The sequence below is a fragment of the Macrotis lagotis genome, chromosome 4, assembly GCF_037893015.1.
Source record: "Macrotis lagotis isolate mMagLag1 chromosome 4, bilby.v1.9.chrom.fasta, whole genome shotgun sequence".
Classification (NCBI taxonomy): domain Eukaryota; kingdom Metazoa; phylum Chordata; class Mammalia; order Peramelemorphia; family Peramelidae; genus Macrotis; species Macrotis lagotis.
Genome location: NC_133661.1, coordinates 48,162,750 through 48,176,738, shown reverse-complemented (window position 1 = coordinate 48,176,738; position 13,989 = coordinate 48,162,750). Strand labels below are relative to the sequence as shown.

Genomic DNA, 13,989 nt, shown 5'->3' with positions numbered 1-13,989 from the left:
GCTCGTGAATCCTTCCGGGATTTTGTAAGCTGTGAACCAGCCAGGCTATAGTCTGGTGGGTGCTCAAAGTGTGGTCCACCCAGAATCCCTGAGATCCCTGAGTTACCTATGAGGAAGCTGAGAAGTCAAAACCATTTTCATAATAATATTATGTCTAGAGATAAAACCTACATAACCAAAAACTCTTTGGAGGGGCCCTCAATAATTTTTTAAAGTATAAAAAATCTTGAGACCCAACAATTTGAGAATCATTGATAATAATGGATGAACTTCTACCAGATTCAATTTCCACCTTTACTAATAGCTAGTATGGCTATGGGCATTTTACCAATAAACTGAAGCTCAGGGAGAAAAGGTGGATTTCTTGGACCACATTAAGTTCTTATGCCCCTTGGACAAATAAGGGACAAGCTGGACTTTGTCATTGCTTAGTACCAGAGCGAGACAGGAACCATGTCCTAATGTTCTTCGGGGAATCACTGGATGGAAGACACAATGCAAAGAGAGTGGCTTGTGAGACACCCCTAAGAGAAGATGTGTTCAGTTAAACCCAAACCTGGGATTCTGGGCCCACCAGTTAACAATTATTTTGACAATAATGCTACATTTGAAGAAGATGTCATACTTTCTAATTCATTCTCCCATTTGTTACCCCTAGAATTGACAATGCTCTCTCTCTCTCTTTCTTCCCAAATTATCTTGTCTTCACTTATTACAGGTGTTATATCTCCCAATAGAACAGAAGCTCCTTGAGGGCAGGGGAGATTTTTTAAAATTTTTTTCAAATCTCCAGCATCTAGTACAGGTCTTTGTACTTCCTGAATGTATTTGGCATCTAAGATGTAGGTTTGACCCATTTTACACATTCACCAGGCCCCAACAGTTGGTTATAAAACTGAATTCTCTCTTTCATCCCCCATGATGAACCCTAGCATCCTGGACCACCTTATAGATGCTCTTTCTCCCTTTCAGGGTCAAGCATTTTTGCCTTCTAGTACTTTTCCTTGATCTCACTGCATTAAATCGAGGAAAGGCTAATTTGTTGATCTTAACTCTTCTTCAATCAGGGCTGATCAGAGACTTTGTGTCCCCTTCCTCTTCCCTTTCCCTGGATGTGGGGAGTTCCAGGGGACCTCTTGAAGCTTTCCACCTCCCAAAGTAGCATCTATGTACTAGGGTGTTCATGTTGCTGTCAGAGACTTCCCCCTTTGTATTGAGGAGTTCCTGAAGACATGGCATGAGGTTATAGAGGATCTGGTTTTGAAACCTGGCCATGCCTCAGACTAGTTGTGTGAATGTGATTAGGAGACTTGACCACTTAATGTTTTGTTCCTTAGGCATCCGGTCCAATTGGGAAGCAAATCAGTCTTCTCAGTTTCCCAATCTGTGAAATGGAAATATAATATTCACAGTGAGGGCCCTTACTAAAGAGATATAGGACCTCATTTTGGATATCTTTTCCCTCATTCTTCACTTCCCATTCCCAAAGAAATGCCACTCATTGCAAAACAGCAGAAGTCTCAAGGGAAATACTATTTATTACAATGGGCAACATCTTTGCCCCTCTTCTGTCCCAATGCTGCTCAAGGGTACAAGTTGGGACAGGGTCTCTAGGAGAATATATCTAGATGAGGGAGAAGGCAGGAGGGCTGAGGGAGGCCATAGACAGGTGAAGGAGAAGGAGAAGGGACGTGAGGACACATCCACCATCCTTCTCTTAGTAGACAGACACATGATCAGATCCACACTCCATCAGTTTCCTCTGATTGGAGAGGGGAGATGCTTGTCCAGTCCCCATTCCTGTGGATAGGAGTATCTAAGAGCTCAGTTGGGGGAGGAAGAGGGGAGGTAGAGATCAGAAGAAAAGAGGTAGAGGCCAGGCACCACCCAGGCGTAGCACCACGGCCTGAAGCTTTCCCTTCTCTATTGCCCTCACCTATACCCAGAATGGTTCCTGCAGCCATCACTAAAGGATCCCAGCTGAGCCATCACAGCCCATAGAAATGAGGGGAGAAGAGCTAGGATGATTGGTTATACATTTCCCCCATCGCTTCTCACAGTGCCTCAAACTTTCCTATTAAAGCATCATTCCTTCCACCCCCAATATTGCCCAGGTAGGAGTGTGAATCCCCCTGAGGAGGGAAAGCACACTGAAGCAGCTGTTATTAGCACCTTGGAATAAATTGGTTGCTCAGAGCTAGCCCCAGCTCGTTGAGAGAAGCTTTGAGGAGCTAATTTAGTAGGGTTAAGGTGAGGTTTTAAGGCACAGAACATGGCTTGCCCCCATTCTGCCTCTGGTTGGCCAGTGACCTTTCAGACTGGCTGGGTCATGAGTAAATGGAGTCAGTTGAACATAGTTGTGAAGCTCTGGGGTTCAACCTGGGAGAGAACTTATTCCACCTCCTGGAAGCAATGCCAGCTATTTCCCTCCACCCCATGGCAAGACCAGAGAGGTCTGAGGGTATCTTTGGGAGGCCAATGGGGAGGAACAGGGTTGGATAAGAAAGCTCCATAGATCCTCTAACCAGATGGAGATATTGAGGGGCACAGAGAGGAAGAGAGGAGAAGGGAGAAGTTAGAAGGCCAGCTGAGTAAGGCACAGGAAAAGAACCCAGAAGCCCATTTGCTCAAGGGAACTGGCCCTATTCTTCTTGGGGTTTGTGCTGGACAAGTAGATGATGACAACATTGTCTTCCGGCCCAGATGGCTGTACTTCATTGTCAACTGTGTAGCAGCCCTTGCCCTCCACGGCTTTGCCGTGGAACTTCCGACCCAGGGCATCCTCACTGGCTTCCCCTGGAGAAGCCAGAGCCACGTTCACAGAGCCCTCTGCGCTCCCCAGCTCATTGGTGGCCCGGCAGCTGTAGGTCCCCTCCTCCTGTTTCCCAAAGCCTGGGATGAGGAGGCTGCCATTGGCAAATGCTTGAAAGCGGGGTTGGGGGGATCCAGCCACTCCTGGGACCCGTCCATCGGGCCCAACGTTGGGACTGGTGATCTCAACCTTGCCGCCGGGTGTCTGGATCCGCCACTGGACCTCTGGTGGGGGCTGCCCATCAGTGTCACAGTGCAGCGCCAGGACAAAACCATCCCGGAGCTCAGCCCCATCCTGGTTGGGTTGGTAGGTGAGCTGTACTGTGGGAGGGGCACAGTGCAGAGGAGGGAGCCGGCCCAGGGGGATGCCCTTGAGGAAGGGGGGTGAAGAGCAAGCAATGTTGTCCTGCTCTGGGATGGAGACTGCTGTGGCCACGGCCCACACCTTGAGCCACAGCAAGCCACAGGTACAATTAAAAGGGTTGTCATTGATCTGCAAATGAGACAAGGAGGTGAGCCCCTCAAAAGTACCATCAACCAAAGTCAGGAAACGATTGTGGTTGAGCTGCAGGGACCTCAGATCTCCAAGGTTTTTGAAGGCATCCTTAGGTATCACAGCCAGCTCGTTACTATCCATCTTGAGCAGCTGAAGAGCACTGAGATTGTGCAGGTCATTCCAAGAGAAGTTGGAGATAAGGTTGTGACTCAGGTCAAGACTCTTGAGGTAGACCAAGGAGGCCAGACTGCCAGGGGCCACAACTCGGATCTCATTGTGGGCCAGCCACAGCGACTGCAGCAGGGGCACCTCATCGAAGGCACCTGCCTCTAGGTCTCCCAGGCGGTTGGCAGACAGACTGAGAGTGGTGACGTTGGCTGGGAAGCCAGAGGGCACCGACTGGAGGTCACGGTAGGCACAATCTGAGATCTGGAAGCCATACTTCTCCCCACAATCACAGACCTCCGGGCAACCTGACACAGAGCCCAGGAAGCTGGCCAGCCACAGCAGGTGGAACCGCTTCATCTCTTCTCCTGGGAGAATGGAGAAGGAGGAAGTTACAGAGAAGCATAGTGACTTTCCAAGAAGCCCCTGGAGGCCAAGACTGCAGCCAGATCTCCTATTACTGGCATGTTCCACTAAACTCCTAGCTATTGGAGAGCCCTGCTCAAGATCAACATCTCTATATGACAGGATGTAGCTAATTCTGCTAAACCACAGAGAAAAAATGCTCCATTTGTTCAACAAGAAGTCTGAAGAATTGGAAGGAATACGGGTCCTGAGGTCAGGAGAACCAGCTAGAAGAAAATCTTAACTCTACCACTAATTAACTGTATTATCATAGGCAAGTCTCAGCTTCCTCATCTATAAAATGGGGATTATACTAACTACCCCACCTTCCTGTCAGAACTATCCTAATAGAAGGTCTTAATAGAAGGGTTAGGCTCCAATCATTATCCCACCCCCTCATAATAATTACCCTGGTTTAGTAAGAACACTCCTTGATTGAATCAATCAGAACAGATTGTGATCAGGGTCTGCCTCCTTAAATTAGACAAAGTCATTGTGTGAGTGACTTGGGCAAGTCATAAGGAATTAGGAACAAAGGAAGGAGCTATCTCGGCAATAGAGACAATGAAGGCTAGCAAAGAAGAGGAAGAAGCAAGTTCCTTCCTCTGAAGGAGGAATTGAATCCAGAACCCGCAATCACTATCATAGTCCTACACAAGGACTAGGGGACATTCTAAGAAAATGACCATCCCCCCCCCAACTTTCCCTCCCAGTGCCTTGCTATTCTCAGACACCATAATATAATATAACCTACTGTTTCATTACCCAAACATCTCTAGTAACTGGAATTTTGCCTCAACCGGAAAGAAGTGGGTAGAAATGCCTCTTCTCCCCTGAGACACTTAAAAAGTCAATGATCCTGCTAAAATCCCTCTTCTCTGCCTCAATTCTCCCTTCTTTTTCATCTTCTGCCACCAAGCTTTTGAATAAACTATCTTGAAATACTGGTATCCACTATCCCATCAAGTCTGCTCTTTCAAGAAACTTTTGATTTCCCCCCTTTCCCCCCCTTTTCTTCCTCCAGTTAGAATAAAAGAATCACATAAAAGAATCCACCTTCACAGGTGGAAGATATTGTAGAGGTCACTGACCTCTGGACCTGTAGATAATCTTTCATTGCCAGCCCCAAGATTCTGATGCTAAATGACTGCTCTTGGACATATGGTGATTTTTCCAGGATAATTGAATTATTTTAGTAAGAAGTTTCAAGTGACTCTAGATTAGACTCTGGTATCCTCACATATGTGCCCATCAAAGGTCATGGCAGATTCTTTCCATGTCTTAATTTTTTTATTTATTTAAGGCAATGGGGTTAAGTGACTTTCCCAAGGTCACATAGCTTGGCAAGTATTAAGTGTCTGAGGTCAGATTTGAACTCAGGTACTCCTGATTCCAGGGCTGGTGCTCTATCCACCACACCACCTAGCTGCCCCTCCTATGTCTTAGATGTTTTCTGGGAAGATCTGGGAACAATTCTCAGTATCATCCCCTCTTTGAGATCCCACTCATATTACTTACACAATAAGGTAATACAATATTAAACATAACTCCCAGAATACCTCCCTCCTACCTAGCTAAGTCTACACAGATGTTAATTTCTTATTTTATAGGGAACCATGGCACCATCAAGATGTGTTCTCCCTACCTCACCTGGAGAGAGGGTGATGCTGCCCATAACTATTGAATGTCTCCTCTTACATCAAGCAATAAATATTTATTAAGTCCCTTTTAGTTACTGAGCTAAGTGCTGTCGATACAAAGAAAGGCAAATCATGTTCCCTATTCTCTAATTTTAAGAAACCTGGCATGTCTCCCACCCACCTTCCCAATGATCCAATCCTTGTAAGGTAAGAGATGCAGCATGATATGACTAAAAGGAAATCGGATCCAAGTCTCTTCTTCAGCATTGATTAGCTTTATAAACTCTCCAAAAGGAAAATTAAGTAATTTATGGTTTTCTCATAAAAGAACTGATCTGAGAAGCAGGAGACTTGAATTCTAGTCAAGGCTCTGTCACCAACTCACTGTATATCCCTAGAAAAGTCACTTCCTCTCCCTGAGACTTAAGTTTGTTTTGTTTTTATCTCTAACATGAAGTTTTATCAGATGCCCTTTCTCAAATTTCTTCCAAGGTTATTCTCTGATCCAGTGATTGCAGATCAGAATTTAAAAACTGAGTTTACCAAGGTGCTTTGGATGTGGTCAAACATGGTACCCCCAACTCTACTGTTTGTCTCTGAGTTCCAAACTGTTGCTACTTTTGTTATACTCATGCCTAAATAGATGCCACCCAAGCCCCATGCTGAAGATCCCCAGTAGGGTGAACCACAAAAACTCCTCTGACCCAGATTCCTCTCCTGCTTGAAACCATAGGGTCTCTGATAATAAGTAATAGGGAATTAAGGTTCTTCCTGTCCCCCTCCTCCCCCAAAATGTGTGATTTCATCTTCCATTTGAACCAACAGGTTTCATTGGAAGGTGCCAGTGGAGAGGGCAGGATTCCAAGCATTCAGGGCACCAGGGACCTGGCCCTGGTTAGCCAGTTTTGTGAACTTGAACAAGTTATCTCCCCTCTCCAGGCCTCAGTTTCCTCATTTGCACAAGGGAGATAGAATAGGTGAAGTCTCTTCTAGTTCTCTCAGTCTGTGGCTCTAAAGGGATTTTTAAATTCTTTTTCCCAGCCAGCCATCCTTCTCCCCCCCCCCCCACTCCAAATGCTTTCCCCTGTTTCCTCGCCTTGTGACATCCCAGCCTCAGCTGTCTCCCTCAGAGGGCCCCACTGCCTAGGTATGTATTTATATTCGCTTGTTGAAGGCCCCTGTTATGCTATGGGTTCCCCCACCCCCCCACTTCTGAAACACACCCAGTTGCCTGTTCTCTTCAAGCTTCTCCAGTTAGCCATGGGCTCCAGGGACCTAGTCTAAATAAATCCATCCGGGAAGACCCCCCCCCCTCCCCTTCTTCTTCTTCCTCCCTTTCCTGCCACCTTTCCCTCCTCCTCCCTCCCCTTTGAAGGCTTGAATCACCTCCATCTCCCTGGACAAGCCTCCTTGTCTTTCCAGTTTGGAGAGGAGGCGGCCAGCTGTGCGGGCTCATCTCCATCTCCTCGGCACCCTGCCCTCCCCGCTCCCCACCCCATGCCTTGGGTGGGCGTGAAGATGCAACTTGAAGGTCTCCCCCTAGTTTCCGACAGTGAGCGTCCGAGGGGCATCCATGGATCTCCCAGCCCTGGGACCCGAACACATCCCCCCAGTCGCAAGCCTCAACTTCCTGGGAAGTTCACTGGGAGTTGGGGGGTCCAGTGGGCATGGGGGAGGGAAGGAGAGAGGAGGGAGTCGGCCCAAGCGGGGCTCCTGTCTGATCTCTGCCAAAGTCCTCTCTGCCATTGCTCTGCAGCCCAGTCCCAACATGGGTTTTTTTTTTTTTTAAAGAATAAGAATCAACCCAAAGCCCTTACCTCTCTTCCTCCCCCTTCCTTTGTCTTGCGGAGCAAAGCCCTCAGGACAGGCTGCTTAGACTGGGCTGGAGGTGCAGAGAGCCCGGAGCTTCCCGATCCTCTGCGGTGAGTCGGGGGCGGCCGAGCCAGGGACAGAGACACACGCAGTGAGACTTGGCCGGGGCGCTGGGGGCCCGGGGGCCCGCCGGGGCCGGCGGAGGGAGGCCCGGTCCTAGGGGGCGGTTTCGCCTCCAGGAGGAAGGAACAAGGGGTTGGGCGGGCTCGTGGCTCCCCCCCACCCAGCGTCCTGTCTCCCTTTCCCCCCAACCCCCCTTACGCCTCCCCCGCTCCCCCAGCTAGGAGGTGCCTACCGCTGTCACTGGTTCCGAACCCAGGCTGAGAGCCACTGGGCGAGGGCTCAGGATGCCCCGGCGCTGCTGGGGCCCTACAGCCCAGACATGGCCTAGGCGGCGGCGGCAGCGGCGGCAGCTGCAGGGACCTGCGGATTCTAAGTGACACCAGAAACTGCAGGAGGAAGAGATGCCAAATTTTTTGGGTTGTGCTCTCTCTCACTCACTTTTGGGGGTGGGGGGCGGATTTTCCTAGACCTAGAAGTTTCTTAAAGATACAGCGCTGCAGGAAAGACCTCGAGAAGGGAGGGGGGGGACTTTGAGCCCATGGATTACTGTTCCCAAGGCAGGGTTTGGGGGTTTGTCAAACTCACTCTGGAGGTTATTTTTTTCCGTAGACTGCAGAGGAAGGAATGCAAGAGTTGGTTATTTTTTTTCTTTTTTATTTTTTTAAAAATTTTTTTCTTCAGTGAATGGCTGATGAGGCAGAACCTTTATGAAACACCCACCAAGGCCCCGCTGGGGCTGAGCAGCCAAACGTCTTGGCCTATTTAAAAATTAAAAAAAAAATTCTTCTTCCTTGGTTAAAGCCCCTGCCAGGCTTCCTGTGAGGCCTCCTGTTATGAATACATGTCTTTCTCCAGGATGGGAGACTGGGATCCAGCCACAGGGGCCTCCTGCTGCCAGGAAGGACTCTGCCCCCCACCCCAAGCCAACTCTGAGTGGAGGCCAGCATCTGATAGCCTTGATCAGTGGAGATTTCCTGCCTGGAGCCCAACTGGATTCCATGTGATCCTGATAAGCACCAGTGGGAAACACTGCCTTCACTTACCCAAGGCTGGCAGGCACCCACCCAGCATGGTCCAAGGGGTACTGGCAAGACCTCTGTTCCCTACCCTGAACCTTCCTCCTCAATTTCTCCCCACTCAAATTTCTCTTCATCTTTGGGGTTATCATTACCCTCTTCAAGTTTTCAATAGATGAAAGCTCTTTGCCCCTCAGGAATGCCCTCTCATTGCCACCCCAGGGGCCTGGGGTTCTAAGTCACTTTACTTTTTGAAAGGAGTCATAGAAGAATGAAAAAGAGCTGGAAAGCAAAACCCCAGGGATCTCTGCAGCCCCACTCTTTGTGGGACTCTGAGCCAATTTCTTTCTTTTTTATTTGCTTCAATCTGTTCATCTGGGAATCCATTCTCTGAACTGATAGACAGAGGGTAACAGACCCTCCAGTGGGAGACTTGCAAAGGGCTGATGGCAAGGTTTAGAAACACATTTTCCAATTTTACTGATTGTCCCACCTTTCTCACGCTCCTCTCCTGTCCTTGATCTTCCCTTATTTCTCTTTATACTTCTTCAGTCTGACTACTTTTCTTATATCTACAAAACTTTTTGGATTCTGATTTACTATTCATCCACCTCAAGGTCATTTCTGGTGTCATGGGGATGATGCTGCAACTAAAAAAATTATCTAGGCTTCCAAGACAATGAAGGCAGAGTGAGGGAGGAAGTCACTGAAACCCTCCCAAATCCCCCTCCAAAGAACTAGAAAACCACCTCAGAACTGATCTGGGGCAGGGAAGCAGCTTACTAACCTGGCATAGTGGGTGAGAAATGAGATCCAAGAGTAACATCAAAATCCAGCCTCACAGCAGGGGGCCTGGGCCAAGGCTCCAAGCCTAAAACAATCCACTATCCGAGTCCTACCTTCCTGAAAACTAGCAGATCCCTCACCAAGTTAACAGACTGTGAAGTGCAGCAAGGTCACACCCCAGGGACTCCATCCCCAGCACAAACCATCATCCAGATCTTAACTCCATTGGCTGACCAGCAGTGAAACCCTGCCTGGGGCTGACCAAACAACAAGACTCTGAACTTAGGGCTTACCAACAGAGAGTTCCTATTTCCATAACAACCTAGCAGCAGGACCCCACCCTTGAGGCAGGCCAACAGCTAAACCCCATATTCAAGGGAGGCCAATAGGGAGACCCCACCCACCTAATACAAGCCAGAAGGGAAGCCTTCTTTTCCAAATAAAGCAAACTGCTTTGCCCTGAACCCAGTGAAAGCCAACAATAAGACTCAGAGTCTCAGCATAAAAAACTTGAGATAGCGTAAGACTAGAGTTCAACTCTCACATAAGTTACACCAAGTTACAAAAAAAAGCAAAAAAAAAGGGCAAAAATAAACAAAAAAGAACTTGATAATAGAAACTTACTATGGTGATAGGGAAGATCAAGGCATAAACTTAGAAGAAGACTATTGTGTCAAAATGAGTACATGTGAAACCTCAAAGCAAAATGCAATTTATTCTCAGGCCAAAAAAGAATTCCTGGAAGAAATTGCAAAGAATTTTAAAAAGCAAATTAGAGAAGTAGAAAAAAATTGGGAAAAGAAAAGAGCAATGCAGGAAATTCATGAAAAAAGAGTCAATAGAATGAACAAAAATAAAAAAAGTACTGAGGAAAATAACTGAAAAAATGAAATTAACCAAATGGAAAATAAAGTACAAAAACTAAATAAGGAAAATTATTGCTTAAAATTAGGATTGAATGAGTGGAAACCACATGAGTTATCAAAATATGATAAAACAAGATAAAAAATAAAAAAATGGAGAAAAGTAAAATCACATTGGGAAAGCAATTGATCTAAAAAATAAATTCAAGAGAGAGATAATATAAGAATTATTGGACTACATGAAAGCCATTATCAAAAAAAAATGCAAAACCCTAGACAACATGTTTAAAGAAATCATTTTTTAAAACTGTCTAGAATCAGAGGGAAAAATAGAAATGGATAAAATATGCCAATCACCGCTTGAAAGAAATCCCAAAATGAAAACTCCCAAGAAGATTATAGCCAAATTCCAGAGCTCCCTGATCAAAGAGAAAGTATTATTACTAGCTACTTAAAAGAAACAATTCAAATATCATAGAGCTAAAGTCAGAATTATACAGGATATAGCAACTTCTGCATTAAAGAATCAATGACCTGGATTATGATATAACAGAAGGCAGAGGAGATAGGATCACAGCCAAGAATCACTTACCGAGTAAAATTGAATTTAATCTTTCAGGGAGAAAAAAAAATGGATATTCAAGCACAGCCGAATAAAAAAAATTTGACTCCCAAATACTAGATTCAAGGGAAACATAAAAAATAAATAAGAAATAGAAAACATAAGAAATTCAATGAGGTTAAGCTATTTATATTTCTATATGGCAAAATAAGGAATATTTGACGACAGAGGGATAATGGGACAATACCCCCAAAACCCCAACAAAATAAAGTGTTGAGAAAGAAAAATTGCACTGGAAGAAGTGCAGGGGGGGCAAGATTAAATGAGACAAATTAGCCCACAGAAAAGAGACAAGAAAAAGCTATTATAATGGGGGGGGGGAAGATGTGGTGGGGGCAGGAGAACTAAGGTTAAACCTTACCCTTCAGCATTGGCTCAAAGACAGAATAACATACACTCCAACTCAGTTGAATATAGAAATCTATCTATAGAAGCAGGATAATAGAAGGGGGGAAACTGATAAATGGAAGGATATATTGGAAAAGGCAATGATCAGAAGTAAAAGACTTGTGAGCAAGGAAAGAATGGAAGGTAAGAAAGAAAGGGGGACAAACAAGCAAATAATAGCATGGAGGGAAATACTCAGTTAGTTATCATAACTAAAAATGTGAATAGAATTAACCCCACTCATAAAAACAGAAGCAGATAGCAAAATGGATTCAAAACCAGAATCCTTCAATATGTTGTTTACAAGAAACATTTGAAATAACATAAAAGTAAGGGACTGAAACAGAATTTATTATGCCTCATTCAAAGCAGAGAAAACAGGGGCAGCAATCATGATCTCAGACAAAACAAAAACAAAAATAGATGTAATTAAGAGATAAAGGAAGAAACTATATCTTGCTCAAACATATCATATACATATGGTATAATGAAGTAAAATCAATATTAAATATACATGCACCAAATGATATATAATATCTAGATTTTTCAAGGAAAAATTAGATAATAAAACTATACTAGTGAAGGACTTCAACTTTTCCCTCTTAGAACTAGACAAATCTAACCAAAAAATTAAATAAGCAATGAAGGAGATGAATAAAATTCTGGAAAATTTTGATATGATAGATCTTTGGAGAAAATTGAATGGGAAAAGAAATATGGCACCTATGCTAAAATTAATCTTGCATTAGGACATAAAAACCATAACACCAAATGCAAAAAAGGAGAAATTCTAAATGTATCCTTTTCAGATTATAATGCAATAAAATAATTACCTTCAGTAATGGACAATGGAAAGAGAGATTAAAAATTACTTGGAAATTAAATCATCTAATCCTCAAAAAACATGTAAGTCAAAGGACAAATCTTAGAAAATTGAAAACTTTGTTAGAATAAATGGCAATAATGAGACAACATGCCAAAATTTATAGGATGCTGTTAAATGGTACATAAGGGAAAATTTATATCTCTAGAAAACTAGAAAAAGAACAAATTAAAAATCCCCAATTAAACAGCAAATAGAATGAACAAATTGGAAATCCTGAAAATCAAAGGAGAGATTAATAAAATTTAAAGTAAGTAAACCATTAAGCTAATGAATAAAAATAGAAGTTGGTTTTATGAATTAAAAAGCATAAAATAGATAAATCATTGCTTGATTTAATTTAATAACAATTATTAGTATCAAAATGAAAGGGGTGACAAAGAGGACATTAAGACAATTGTTAGGAGCTATTTTGCCCAAATATATACCAATAAATATGACAATCTATAGGAAATGGATGACTTTCTACAAAAATATAAATTTTGAAAAGCTGAACAGAAGAAATAAAATATCTAAATAACCTAATCTTAGGAAAAAGAAATTGAACAAGTCAGCAATGAACTTTCAAAGAAAACTCTCCAGGACCAGATGAATTCCCAAATTAATTCTATCAAACATTTATCCCAATACCATATAAACTTTTTTTGGGAAAATAGTCAAAGAAGAAATCTTACCAAATTTCTTTACCAATACAACTGTAGTGCTGATACCCAAATCAGGAAGAGCCAAAAATAGAGAAAGAAAAATTATAAGCCAATTTCCCTAATGAATATTGAGGCTAAAATTTTAAATAAAATACTAGCAAAGTGTATGTATTGAGGGTTGTTATACCAGGAATTTAGGGTTGGTTCAATATTAGGAAAACTATCAGCATAATTGACCATATTAATAACAAAACCAATAGAAATCATATGATTATCTCAATATATGCAGAAAAAATTTTCGACAAAACCAAGCACCCACTATTATTTTTAAAATATTACAGAACATAAGAATGGATAGAGCTTATCTTAATATAATAAATAATATTGTCAGTGCAGCTAGGTAGCACAGTGGATAAAGTACTGGCCCTGGAATCAGGAGAACCTGAGTTCAAATCCTGCCTCAAACACTTAATAATTGCCTAGTTGTGTGACCTTGGGCAAATCATTTAACCCCTATTTATTGCCCTAAATAAAATAAAATAAAATTTAATAAAATAATAATATTTGTCTAAAAGCATTATCTATAATGGAGATAAGCTCAAAGATTTCCCAATACAATCAGGGGTGAAATAAGGATGCCCATTATCTCTTCTATTATTTAATAACGTAGTAGCAGTGTTAGCTATAGCAATGAGAAGAAAACAAAATTAAAGAAATTATAATAGGCAATGAGAAATTTGGTTCTGAAGGGACACATATTTCTTCTTCCCTTTTTAAACTCTTAGAACTGTATCATCATAGAGTTGCTTCCTGGTGCTCACATTATACTTTTATACTGGTCTTTATATTAGAAATGCTTAGAATACTATATTCTATTAATACTCCATTTTTTCTGCCATAAATTTTACTCAGTTATGATTCTTATTTATATACTATCTCTTTTGTTTTTTAGAGATTTGAATTCTAATATCTTCTCTTATTTATTATAGAAGCTGCCAGATCTAGTGTGATCTGGACTGTAGTTCCTTGGCATTTAAACTGATTCTTTCTGGATAATTACAATATTTTATCTTTCATATGGGAACTTTGAATTTTGGCTATAACATTTCTATGACTTTTTTCAGTTTGCTTCAGATGGTTGTTGAATCATTCTATCTTAATTTTGTCCTCTGGCACTAATAGATATAAAAAGTTTTTATTTATAATTTATTTTATTTTATTTTTGGTGAGACAATTAGAGCTAAGTGAATTGCCCAAGGTCACACAGCTAGTAAGTGTCAAGTATCTGACTCCAGGGTCAATGTTCAGCCCACAGCATCACCTAGCTGCCCCTTTA

General features: G+C 42.9%; 1 protein-coding gene across 2 annotated transcripts; it reads right to left on the bottom strand.

Annotated features, from left to right (window-relative positions):
• Positions 1-312: 312 nt before the first annotated feature.
• Positions 313-7,955, bottom strand: LOC141520821 (immunoglobulin superfamily containing leucine-rich repeat protein-like). Of its 2 annotated transcripts, none has more exons than XM_074232690.1 (3): positions 7,685-7,955; positions 7,335-7,562; positions 313-3,840 (listed from the first exon to the last, which is right to left on the bottom strand). In XM_074232690.1, exon 3 carries the CDS (start codon positions 3,830-3,832, stop codon positions 2,576-2,578), a length of 1,257 nt encoding a protein of 418 aa, XP_074088791.1. In that variant the 5' UTR covers positions 3,833-3,840; positions 7,335-7,562; positions 7,685-7,955; the 3' UTR covers positions 313-2,575. The 2 variants fall into 2 exon arrangements, with proteins under 2 accessions (XP_074088791.1, XP_074088790.1); XM_074232689.1 differs by having other exon boundaries at positions 7,335-7,434.
• Between the last annotated feature and the right edge of the window lie 6,034 nt (positions 7,956-13,989).

Coding starts and splice junctions, on each gene's coding strand:
- LOC141520821 (XM_074232690.1), bottom strand. CDS start 3,832: ATGAAGCGGTTCCACCTGCTGTGGCTGGCCAGCTTCCTGGGCTCTGTG.